We start from the raw sequence: 13458 nt of genomic DNA, 5'->3' as shown, positions 1-13458 counted from the left end.
TAATGAAAAATACATTAACGCATTTCACGCGTTTCATTTAATGTTAATAGCATTTTTAAAACAACACATTATTTTCTGTAAAAATGTATTGTAATGTGTAGAAAAAACTAATCATTTTTCAATCACCATTAAATTTTCACACATGATTTGGATAATTTAGTTTAAAATATTATTTACAGAAGATTATGCTCTAGGTATATTATATAGAAATATATATTCTCGAACTTATCGAGTTATCTGTAGATGACTAAATCATTTCAATTATAAGCATTTTGATAATATAATAAATATATTGTTATAATAGGATGCTGTGGGATAATAATTTGCCTCTTTATTTCTTAATCAAAGAGGAGGATACATTTCTGCCAAGGAAATATATTAACTGTCATTTTCAGCATCATTAAATCTCATACATATTTTCATATTCATGAGACTACTGAGATCTAAATCATTTAAGATTTACAGTGTATGTATATGAATATATATATATGTAATATTTACAATATACATCATGTATTTGTAATTATGTTAACAAAAGGCAACATCGAACAATGATGAGAAATCTATTCCTATTTAAGGAGATATCTGATAAAGATGATAGTATCATATTATATGATAGTATCATGCTGATTTATATAACTATGAAAGTAAAGCCGCGTAATTTTCTTCTATATTACAATTCACTAATAAAATAGTTTTTTTAAATATGCAAGTTTTGCAATGTTTATGAAATACTCATAAAAATGAGTAAATATTGAAATTTTTATAACATAAAAGTTTGCAATCTATATAAATTAAAATACAATCAAACATTTGCATCATCGACAATAGTGCTTTCTCAGATATTTGTTTGATAGTTTGACAGCTAAATGTTTCAACTTCATATATATGCCACACATTATATTTTCGTGAATACGAAAACTGTCGGCCCAAAAAGCACAAGTTCGGGTCATGTCACAATAAATTTTGAACATTTATGAATTTTATTTTCATACAGGATCATATCAGAGCTCTCTTACTTAATTCATGCTATTGTATTAATTTACGAATTAAGTGAATATAAATTATAAAATGACAAACTAGAGAATTTTTTTGCTGGCGGAAGTATATCTAACAATTAATTTTCTTACATCTAATCAAATTTTGCAACTGTACAGAAAACAACTGCATTTTAACTTTTATTTCAGATTCTAATATGTATGATAGCAAGAACCAACACACAAATTCCATTTAATAAATCTTCAAAATTTTCTACATTTACTTTTGCTATTATCAGTATTACTATATTTAAATATGCACTTTTATGTATGTGAATATTTATATATATACATATATATTGAAAAAATATATAATATATTTATATAATATATGATATATTATATATATTTATATAATAAATATATAAAATATATATATAATATACACATACATTAACTGTACAAATGGAACTCATTTCGTCTGCCACTTATATTGACGATAATAAGTCGATAATGAATACTTTATTATAGTCATCAACCTTTAGTTAGCTAATGGTACATAAAACATATCGTCAGCGTTATGCAAATAGATAACAATTAAATTAAGTAAAAAAATAATACTAAAACAAGAAAATAATAAGTAAAGTATAACTCTGAAACAATTATTTAGATTAAAAAATCTCGTTAAAATTTATGTAAAATTTCTATGAATATTTTAATTGAAGTATAGTAATATACAAAATATCTAAAATATCATTTCAACAAAGAGATGTGTATTATATAAATTATAAATTCTATATCAAGTGAACATTTAATGTAGAAATTATATATATATAATATAATATATATATATATATATATATATATATATATATATATATATTCAGAGGTTAATATCTAATTTTAAAAAATCAAAATGTAATTATGCAAGTTAAGATAAAAATATATTGTATAATTTATCATTTAAATTATCAAATTTTATATAAAAACAATTATTTAGAGAAACTATTATAATAATACGAGTATTTTATTAAAATTTGGTATTTTATATGTTCTAACCTGCACCCTGCACATAGTGTTTTATATAGAGATGCAATATGATACGCGTGAAGTTATCACAAACTTGGCCCCCTTTAAACTGCGCAACGTCAGTATGATCAACATACAGAAATATATAATTTATATGTAAAGAAATAAAAAATAAATGAAAAATAAGTATAAATAGAAAAATTTTTTTTAACTATATTTTATATTAAAAAAAAAATTGTTAATAATACAAACAAGGAATTATTTCAATTTTTATCAATAAAATTATACATAGCACTGACGATACGCGTCTAATAATTTAGTGTCCCTTAAAGATTGGCAGTTATAGCCTGGACGTATTGTGGTCCAAAAAGAGCAAAACAGTTGAGATGTGATCCATCTTAATTGTATACATACCTGACTTTTATATTTTAAACAACTATTCTTAAAATAGGGAAGAAAATCAATCGGTATTCAAAAATTTCAATTGATTAACATCAGTAAAATACATTAAAATATTAAATTTTTTAGCCGAGTTATTTTAAGATATCACTAAACATATATTAATAATATTTGACCAATAATGATGCGCAATGTTGTTCGTCTTAACGAATATAATTAATATTCTTACCATTATCTAAAACAATGGGGGCATTTTCATCAAAGATTAAGAATCTATAATGATGTACAACACACAGCAAGCGCAAATTAAAATATTGACCAACTAACTTGTTGGTAATTGGATTTGAATTTTAATATTTCGAGTTCAATATTTATCATAAATGATAATATATGTGTGTGACCACAGAGCATATTATGTATAAAGTGCATACTGTACATTTATCACTTTGTAACACAACATACTCTATTTCTGTCTCTTGTCATTAGTTCTTTCTTTTTCAGTTTATCACAGCTGGGGCAGAGGTGGGAAGGAAGAGAACTCGTGTGTCACACCCCAAGAAATGAAACTAAATAAAGATTCTCTATTCCTTGTAATCCCACCATTCTTTCTCATACCCTTCATGTACATGTTCTAAAAGCACTTTCCTTCGACTATCGCAGTATCTTCAAAAGCAAATAATGTTATCTTAACATTGTTACAATTGTAAACAAGATATCTCATTTTTTTTTTTTTAAAGAACAGTATAATCCTTACCTATATTTATCCTGAACCTTTTGTTTAATGTCTGCAAGATTTTCACTCGTGATATCCCTCTCAAGATATTCAGAGAGGCATTCTGTGGCACTCTCTAAATCCTTTTGGTTATCTTCAAAAATCACAGATTGATTATTCTTTTTCACGTAATAAGCAAAGACATAAGTATACATGAGAGTCTGTCTACAGGAACACAAAATGTCGACTGCTTTTTTCAAAAATTGTACCTGAAACATGAAAAAGAGATTAATTTACATAAATTTATATTATATTATAACATTTATATTATGTTAATATTGATATACCTCAATCCATGACATATTGTGCTGTTGCATTTCTTCCATCTTTTCCTTTACACTGGCATACAATTTACTCTCAAATTTTAGTGATTGCATATGATTCATATATCTATTGCAATAAAATAAATATCTCTGTAAAGCTGATCTGGATTTTTCTTGTGCATTTCTAGCTACTTTAGCTTCTTCTTCATCGTAGCGATTACAATTATACCAACTAGAACCATGTGGTTCCCAGGGACCAAGACACACCCAGCAGAATTCAGTTTTACAATTCTGATTTTTGCAAACCATGTGATTACATCCACCATCCTTCTCGATCGTAACATTGCATTTAGGACATTCCTTTGTATTCGCAGCAATCCAATTTGACGTTTCGGAATCGTCGTCGCACTTTTTGATCCATTTTCGGAGTAAATGACACTTTACAGGATCGTGCCAATTTTCACCACAATGGAAACAGAAAATATGTCCACATTTACAAGTTACTGGTCTTGCTTCTACATACTGTACTTTAACAGCATTATTGCAATCGGGAGAAGGACACCATCTCAATAACCTATTGCACTAAAAGAAAAAAGAACACACATAAGACATTTAGATTTATAATCCAATAAAATGTATTCAATAAAAATTCAACTATATGCATTAAAATATTTACTTCGACAAAGCTGTTTGTGATTAAATGTTGATATTTTAATTTAACTTTGGAATCTTTGACAAGCCGCATAACACTGGCGTCATCTACTAAAATGTCACAAGCATGAGCAGCACATGCAATTGTTTGTCCAACTCCTTCTTCCATAATTTTAGTAGTCAAATATTCTCCCCAGCAACCAGTACAGAAACGATGTCCACATTCAAGACCAGTCATCATCTAAAATTTTTTACAGTTTTACAATTAAATCTCGTTCTTTATTAATAAATCTATTTTTTAAAGTTTTTTGTTACAATAAATTTACCGAAGATGGTAGAATCATAAAACAGATTCCACATTCTTCTGTCCCATTTGTCGTTCTTTTGGACTGTTGAACATCAGAAACAAAAATTAATTTCATTGCAATTTGTTAACAATAAAAGATATAATTAGAATAAATTATGCACAATTACCAAAGAACTTTGAGAAGATCGACTTCTACTTATTAAAGGACCTTTTCTAAATGGATTAATGACACGTGCTTCGGCAAATAACTTTTCTTGATCACCGTCATAAAAACGCTCCATTAATTTTTCTTTATCCCACTTGAAGTGATTTAATAAAATACGCGTAGTTGTTGCTGGTATCTGGTAGATTAACATAAATACATAAAATATGTATATCTCTTTCTTTATCTCGAAATGTTTATACTCATAAATTACTATAAGCTGTAAAAGCTTACTTCGACAACAGTGTTGACTTCCTTTATTGAATCAACCATGTCCTGTACAATCTCTTCCGTAGAAAGCACATCAAAAGGATATTCATCAACATCAGTAGCTCGTTCACGTGGGTTACCAGATTCTATTTCCATAGCAAAGTCAACATCATCTCCACTTGATTCATTACCAGAATCAACGTCATCGTAAAGTGTTTCCTCTTCTGAATCCATCGTTGTGAGAAATCAACAAGCAATCTCTCTAAAGCTTTTTCTCTTGATAGAACAATATATGCTGCACCTACACACACAGAATTGGATACAAAAAAGTTGTAAGAGTATCTTGGGGGAAGTCTACATCATAATATGTTTCATTTAGTACATTTTATATGAAAACACAATCGTACAAATATTCATTTAAATAAACAATAGATGTAAAAAATAACTACTGTATTAATAGGATAACGCACGAATTTTCATTAAATTAATTACGTTTTCACGTGTAGCTGGGTGAAATTAAATCGTAGAAAATCGATCTTTGTCCATCACGTGGTCGATATAAACCTCGACGAGGTGCAAAAAAATTCGCTACTCCGAAAATTCGATACGCGCAACTGCCACGAGAAAAATAGCTTATGTTTCAGGATATGACGTCATCGTTCCTTGATGCTTTCCCAATAAAGCATCCCAGAAAGAGAGGTAGCCACTTCGAAGGAACACGTGGTCACTTAATACGCGCGAAAAAACCGAGGCACGCGACGAGATTTCAAGCCTTTTCGGCCGAGTATGAAAGGGAAAAAATTTTTTTCAAACGTTTCTCTGTTACAAGAGAGAGAAAGGGGGAGCGAAATCAGCTGCCAAAACATCCGAACATGAACTCCGGTGGCTGATCGCACTAACGGCTAATCTCACGGCGAAAACGAACACGGCCAGCCAATTGCAACATTTATTACAACAGACACACGGGGACGATTAACAATAGGCACGCGAAATTGATATTCCGTGCTGTTAGTTTTCGTCGAGGCCAATCTTACAAATGTCTCTAGGAATATGACGGGTTGTCACGCGTCACATTACGCCGAGATGTCGCGAGAGAAAATACGCTTCTAAAAACGATCAGAGGCCATCGGAAGAGTCGATTCCGATATTCGCCGTCCGACAAAAATAATACATGCGCGAAGGACGCGAGCGTGTCGCAATTTCGGCTTCGCTAATTAGTGCGCGTTATAATAATAAAGCGCGATGACAGGCGTATTATGATTCAAGGCTGGCGATCGTTGAGATTCGACCTCGCGTTATTGAGAAAAAAACACCTCCGTTTAAAATGGACGAGAGACTCCGATGTTTTTCCTTTGTAAACAAGTCATGTTGAAAAAAAAATCTCGTCGAGTTTCTTGCGGGATGATTCACGGGATGAACAAAGAGATGCACGAAAATAATTATCCAAACCTGTATTACATTCCTGTGTATTGTGCGTTTTTATTTGAAGAACAGTCGGAGTAATTTTTCTCTTTCAGCGTTGAACGACAAGGTTATTGTGCGATGTCGACTTGAAAATGTCACACTGCGAATATAAATATCACCATAGCACAGCTACGAACAAACGATCCACGCTTATGCGTCCCTTTTCCCGTCCCGCGGAAAATAAACCACGATAATGCAACCTCGAGGAACGCGTGAAAAAAGAGAGAAAAAAGATAGAGAAAGAACGAAAGCGTTGAATCGAGTCTATAGCGCGAATACTGCTGCCACGTCCACGATGACGACGACGCGCGTAATCGGAACTTTCGACAAATTGTTGTCAAATCAATCGATTCACGTATTTCGTAATAAACACGAGATGTGAATATCGCACGGGGAATTTCGAGAACGATAAAGAGAGAGAGAAAGACGGATTGTTTCGTGAGAAACGGCGGGACGCGTTCCTACGAAACGTCGGTACTTGTCGACGAACGCTCGCGGACTGCTGCGCTCCGCGCGGCCGTCTCGCCAACTAGTCCCCCCTCCCCCTCCAATTCCCGGCGCGCGCGCGCACCGTGAAGTTGGCCGCGCGTCGCGTCACGTGACCCCGCCGTCTCGCCATGCACAGCTGATGCGCACGCGACCGCCTTCGCGCTAGTTCACTGCTCGCCGCGTTCCGACCGTGCATTGTTTACTTGCGAGCGTTTTAAATCTGGGCGCAATTACGCTTTAATGCCACGAACCGACACGCCAGAATGATTCCTCGTGCTTTCTCGCGTCCGTAAAGATCGCGACGGTCGTTATTGTTGTTTTTATTTTCGCGTACGTCTTCGTATAGCATAATCGGCGCTAATAAATACGTTAACCTACAAATTGTATATACATCAGTTTTTTCAAGCACTGTCGCGTGAGTTATTTTTTATTATACACTTTTCGTTTAATATATATGCATTCGAATGAAAAGAGAGATTTATTATAATTTCGCGGTCTATATATAATACAATAGTATATATAATAGTTGCGTTTCCGGTTTTGTGTGTTGAGAGAAGAGGAGAAACTTTTGCTCTGCGTTGAGGATTGTGTGTTTGACACAGTTTTTTTTTCTCGTTAGTCTAATGATTTATCTTTCAATTTTTGTTACGAACAGCATTGCGATATTAATCTTATATATTCGTTGAGATATAATATGTGTGTGACACAAAGTAATGCGCATGAGCAACACGCGTGTGTTATTAAAGCAAGAATTGTATACTGTCATCTACAGTAGCTTTTACGATGTTTCATTAGAAATGTCGCGATAAATTAATCTACTTTTCAAGAAAAATGAGTCTACCCACCGTGAGTGATTATTCCATGCTGGAAAAGATTGGCACTGGAAGTTATGCGACTGTATACAAAGCATTTAAGAAGGTACGTGTGAATTTTTTATCTTAAAAAAATAAATATATGTGTTAAAACCGAATATAGTTACAAAATTATCTGTTCGTTGCTTTTGCGTTTTCTTAAATTTTCTGCATAATAAAATAAAATTAAATAAAGTAAATAATATATTTGTAGAAATAGAGAGAGAGGAGAGAGAGAGAGAGAGAGAGAGAGAGAGAGAGAGAGAGAGAGAGAGAGAGAAAGCGAAGAAAATAGAGAAAGTGCAAGCGGAACGAATAGATTTAATATTGTAGTTATTATGGTATAAATGTACATACATATATATGTGTGTTTACTTCTTATCTATGTGTTATATGTACAAAGATTTCCTGGTTTTCCTGTATGCATAATACATAAGATATATTTCACAAAAAGATAAGTTGCTCGAAATGCCGATAGCATTTATGAACACAGTGCCGGACTTGCTTTCTTCGGCACCACCGGCACTCGACTTTCAAAATAATATCTCACGATGAAATTTTTCAGAGAAAAGATTACAGAGTATATTAATTTTGAGCGTAAAATATATCACGCAATGCGGCTGTGTTTTTGTTTAAAAAAATATATTTCTCTCTCTAATTTTTTTTGATAGAAATTTAAGATATTGCATTTGAATACAAGTTATGAAATCTTTAAAATCATTATCACTTTTTTTATAATCATCCTTAGGGTGGGAGTCGAGAGATAGTCGCTATCAAGTGCGTGGATAAAGGCACGCTTTCAAAATCAGCAATCGACAATCTCGTGACGGAGATCAGGCTGTTAAATGTCCTCAAGCACGAGTATATCGTAGAGATGAAAGATTTTTTCTGGGATGAAGGGTTCGTTATATCTGAGACTTTACGAGATATATTGTAACATAAATTATTTTTTTAATGTCGATGAATTATTAGATTAATCGTAGACAATTTTTTGTAAATAATAAATCACTGTGTGTTAGCACGTATTTTTTTTTCTTCTAAAAAAAAAATATATAAAAAAATACACGTGTATATATATATGTACGAACAGGCATATATATATCGTCATGGAGTACTGTGACGGTGGAGACTTGTCGAGCTTTATAAAGAAAAAGCACAAGCTACCCGAAAACATTTGTCGCAGATTTCTGCAACAGCTCGCATTAGCGTTGAGATATTTGCGCGATCATAATGTTTGCCACATGGATCTCAAACCGCAAAATTTACTCTTAACGAGAAAACCTCAATTAACACTCAAAGTTGGAGGTCGGTATATATTAATCAATTAATTTTTTTTTCTTTCATCTGTACAAAGAGTATATCTAAATAAGTGTGAAAAATTTTAGATGATTCTTCGTTGAAAATTAAGGAGGGGTTCTTATATAAATATATACTCTTTTTGTTATATCCTTCTCTAAAAAATTACACTTTTCTAAAGAGAAAAATAAATTTTTATTTTTTTTAAATGGCGAAAAATATCCACCAAGTTTTATTTTTTTAATGTGTGTCTGAAATTTGAGAAAAAAAAATAAAAACTTAATTTTACCTCTCTCTTTAGAAAAGTGTAACTCTTCAGGAAGGGATATAAGAGCATATATGTTTATATAAGAAATCTCCCTTAATTTTTGATAAAGAATCATCTCCTAAAATTTCTCGCACTTATTTAGACACACTTTGTATACTTACTATATATTTTCTAGAAAAATTGGAGAGAAATATTTGTGTTTTGTTTTAACAGGACGATACTCAGCGGCGAATCATTACTTGTTTCATTCCTCGCCATTTCAGATTTTGGTTTCGCGCAATATCTCTCAAATTCGGAGCACAAATTCGCGATACGTGGTTCGCCCCTTTACATGGCACCCGAAATGCTGTTGAAACATAAATACGACGCTCGTGTCGATCTGTGGAGTGTCGGCGTGATCATGTATGAGTGTCTTTTCGGGAAAGCTCCCTATTCTAGCAGCAGCTTTCAGGAGCTTGCAGAAAAGATCAAGGACAGCCAACCTATTGAGGTGATTGAGATCTTATTTTACTTGTATTATGTGCAAATATAAAGTTCCGTAATGTTTTTTGTTTATAACTTTAAAGCTCAGATAAAGCAAAAAAAAATAATTTTTTTTTTCAAGGTAAAGGAAAAAAAAAATGAATTCCTTTTTCTTTCTCATTCGTCTATAAAGGAACACAAAGATTTGTCCCACTATCGTCTCTCTCTTTTTTTGGTTCTTTAGACTTCGAGCCTTTTGTTCTCAGTTGTTCTAAAAAAACAATTTTTTTTTTTCAGGTAAAGGAAAAAAAATATGAATTCCTTTTTCTTTCTCATTCGTCTATGAAGAAACACAAAGATTTGTCCTACTATCGACTCTCTTTTTTTGGTCCTTTAGACTTCGAGCCTTTTGTTCTCAGTTTATTTATGTTATTTTTAGGAAACCCAAGATTATAAATACTTAAAAGAATTTGACTTGAAAAGTACTGACCATTCCAAATAGAAAATCTCTGTTGAGACTAGTCAAAGAATTCGAAGAATTTTCTAACTTCACTTAGCTTTTATACAAAAATGTATATATTAAAAACTTAGGTGCACGAATTGTCTTGAAATTCTTTTCTTAACGCAACATTATGAAATAAGATAATAAATGATACGCAAAGATAATTAAATCGATCGATTCGGTATAAATAAAACATACACATTGAATCTCATTAAGGGGATTCATGCATAATTTTTAATCACGAATCGCATCTGTGAACGTTATTATATTCGTTATTATTCGTTATAGATACCAAAGGCGGCTCATGTGTCGGCGACGTGTAAGGATTTACTTATGGCTCTATTAAAACACAATCCTGACGATCGAATAACGTATAATGAATTTTTCGCGCATGAATTTCTGGACTTAGAACACGCGCCGACAAAAGAAAATTACGATAAGGCAGTGGCATTAGTGCATCAAGCTGTTGAAATGGATGCTGAAAAGAATGTGAAAGAAGCATTTTATCTTTACTGCGAGGCTCTTAGATATTTCATTCCAATCTTAACAAGTAACGATCGATACTTCTCATGAATATTTTTTTAAATTCGAAGTAAACAATCTTTAAATATCATTTTTCTCGCTTTAAATTTCTCGTTTAATTTTTATACGATATTAATAATAAAAAAAGATATATATATATATATATATATATATATATTGTATTATATATATTACAATATTATAGAATATTATTATAATTAAATATTATTTGATTAGATGAAAGTGATCTAAAGCGAAAGGAAATGTTACGGCATCGCGTGAATGATTATATAAGGAGAGCAGAAACGCTTAAAGTGGCATTTGTAGACGAAACAATGAAACATGTGCACCATCTGAAAAAGGAAACGCTTCATCCTTGCAGAGGATATCGTCTTTAGAGAGAAATTCGGCATTCGCATACAACGAATTACGTTAGTATCATATCGAATCTTCCAGAATAAAATGCAATATATACTTCAAGTGGAATTTCATATAATCGATATTATATTGTTTCTGGTTACCTACGTAAAAGCGAAAAATTAAGAATACTAAAAACATTTCAAAAATAAAAATTCTTCATAAAATTAAAAATAAAAATCCTTCATATAAATTATAAACGATAATCGTGATATAATTTATTTTTGTTGTTAGGAATTATCAGTAAAAGTACCTCTGGTATGACAGCTGCACTTGAAATAGGAGAAGCTGCTGAACAATATCTTGCTGAGGGTAGTTATGCCTTGGCTCTAGAAAAATTTCAATCTTGTCTGGGTGTACTTGTGCCTTTATTGGGTAAGGAACCATTTGGCCGAAGAAGAGATTTGCTGTATAAGCAGGTGATTGAATGAATCAGAATATTACACACACGATTTTTTACTCTATTTTTTAAAGTATCAGATTATTTAAAAAATCTTTGTATACTTTTTTATCATTTTTACTGTAAAAATAAATGTACAAAATAAAATGCAAAAAAAATATAGAAATATATTATAAAAAAATATAATAAAGTATAACAAATATAAAAAATTTATTAAACTGTTATATGCATCAATATAATTTTCTTTTTTTCAATTATTTATTTCTATCGTTTGACTAATTGATCTATTGCGTTATTCAATATATATATTTTGAATTATTTTAAATTTAAAAATATGCAAAGATTCTTGAGTAATTCGATAGATGTACTAGCAAATAATTAATAATTTTTAAAATTATTCTATTATGAAGTCAATGTCTCCAAGTTCATAATTTGATGATAAAATGATAAATTATTAATAACTAATGATATCGATGATAAAATATTGATATAAAAATAGATGAACATTTATCGCTGTTTCTTGCTTATTTTCATTTTTAAGGCTATCATCTCATATAGCCCATTAACTTTAATAGTCTGAACGAAAGATAATAAGAATAATAAGAGAGAAAAGTAATAAGAAAAGTAATAGAGAAAATCTTATCTTGTAAACTAATTTCAATTGATATAAAACGAGGATGAAAAAAAAAGTTGAAAATAAACCTTCCGAAAACCGTGTATTATACGATGCGATCGATTCGTGGATATAAAAATAAAACAATATAAATGAAATGTGAATTATTTTAACTTAACGTGGAAATATCACAATTTTATCATTTACTTATATCGGTACTTGTTATACAAGGTGACTAATTTTGTGAGCTTCTAAAGGAACACTGTAATTGTGTTCTATCATTTCATTATTGTATTAAAGTAAACTAAAATGAGATATTTATCGAACGTGTGTCTTACATAGAGAATATAATCCGAAAGATATTTACTTTATATATTAGTCTTCATCGAATCGATTATGTGTGCATATAATTTTTTGCGAAATATTGAAATGTGTTATCGATTTCTATCAACAGATACAAATTTGGATGAAGGAAGCTGAAAGTACCAAAGGACTTCTAGCTACAAAGGACATAGATTCCTCGCCACGAACATCCGACGAACAATGTATACTACAGTAATGTATCATAGGATTGGGAGGCCATAATAATTATTTAATTCCAATTCTCTACAGTGCCGGATTAACATATTAATATGCGGTTCTAGGTAAATTTTGGTGGGCCTATGTAAGGCGAGAATTTTTGGAAAATTAATTAAACATATAAGCTAGTGCTTATATGTTTAAGGAACTGCAATTAATATAATACAAAATAATTTTTTTGGTTATAAATAAAATTTGTCTTCACTGGTTGGTGGGGGCCCATAGGCAGTGCCTAGTTTGCTTATTGGTTAATCCGGCCCTGATTCTCTACATTCTTTTAATTTATAAATTTGTGATATTTTCAATTATTCACGCATCATGTGAATGTTAATAATTTACACATCATGTTTTATTATTCTTTAAATGAAATTAATTTATGTAAATAATTCTCTCCATGTGTCATATATATAATGCGCAGAGACACAATAATGAATAATTAATTTTCCCGGGCAATTATGAATAGATATTTTGTTAATAAATATTAATCGATTATAATTGATATCCAATTAATTTTTAACGCTAATTAATTGATCGCGCGATTATAATGTTCTCCCCTAGTGGATCAATTTCGAAAAAGATCAATATGCACGAGTCGCAGAGGTGACATAAAATTTTTCGAAAGACTAGAGGGCGCGCGCGTCGCATGGCGCCCTTAGCGATTTCCAGATATCACGTGACCAAATAACGGTCACTGTTGTTCCAACACACACGTCATGGAAAATTCCCATTTCTGAGCTATAACCTCTCCTTCCCTCCGTGTATATATGTACTCCCCCCTCCCTCTT

General features: G+C 31.3%; 2 protein-coding genes across 3 annotated transcripts; one reads left to right on the top strand and one right to left on the bottom strand.

The window, feature by feature from the left end:
* Positions 1–306: 306 nt before the first annotated feature.
* On the bottom strand, positions 307–6789 carry ari-1 (E3 ubiquitin-protein ligase ariadne-1). Of its 2 annotated transcripts, none has more exons than XM_029318034.2 (8): positions 6260–6789; positions 4835–5111; positions 4566–4739; positions 4418–4480; positions 4117–4332; positions 3465–4022; positions 3160–3386; positions 307–3068 (listed from the first exon to the last, which is right to left on the bottom strand). In XM_029318034.2, exons 2-8 carry the CDS (start codon positions 5042–5044, stop codon positions 2987–2989), a joined length of 1530 nt encoding a protein of 509 aa, XP_029173867.1. In that variant the 5' UTR covers positions 5045–5111; positions 6260–6789; the 3' UTR covers positions 307–2986. The 2 variants fall into 2 exon arrangements, with proteins under 2 accessions (XP_029173867.1, XP_029173868.1); XM_029318035.2 differs by lacking the exon at positions 6260–6789 and adding an exon at positions 5303–6235.
* A 99-nt stretch (positions 6790–6888) lies between these two features.
* Aduk (unc-51 like kinase 3 homolog Aduk) lies at positions 6889–13168 on the top strand. The gene is given in 9 exon segments (XM_085490321.1): positions 6889–7681; positions 8363–8514; positions 8705–8919; positions 9442–9668; positions 10431–10692; positions 10902–10994; positions 10997–11095; positions 11316–11500; positions 12549–13168. Coding segments are annotated over 9 exon segments (1425 nt in total). The 5' UTR covers positions 6889–7594; the 3' UTR covers positions 12654–13168.
* The last annotated feature ends 290 nt before the right edge of the window (positions 13169–13458 follow it).

This window comes from Nylanderia fulva, unplaced genomic scaffold, assembly GCF_048542155.1.
Source record: "Nylanderia fulva isolate GAGA-0341 unplaced genomic scaffold, ASM4854215v1 Scaffold12, whole genome shotgun sequence".
In the NCBI taxonomy this organism is placed as follows: domain Eukaryota; kingdom Metazoa; phylum Arthropoda; class Insecta; order Hymenoptera; family Formicidae; genus Nylanderia; species Nylanderia fulva.
This window is presented reverse-complemented; position numbering and strand designations above follow the sequence as displayed.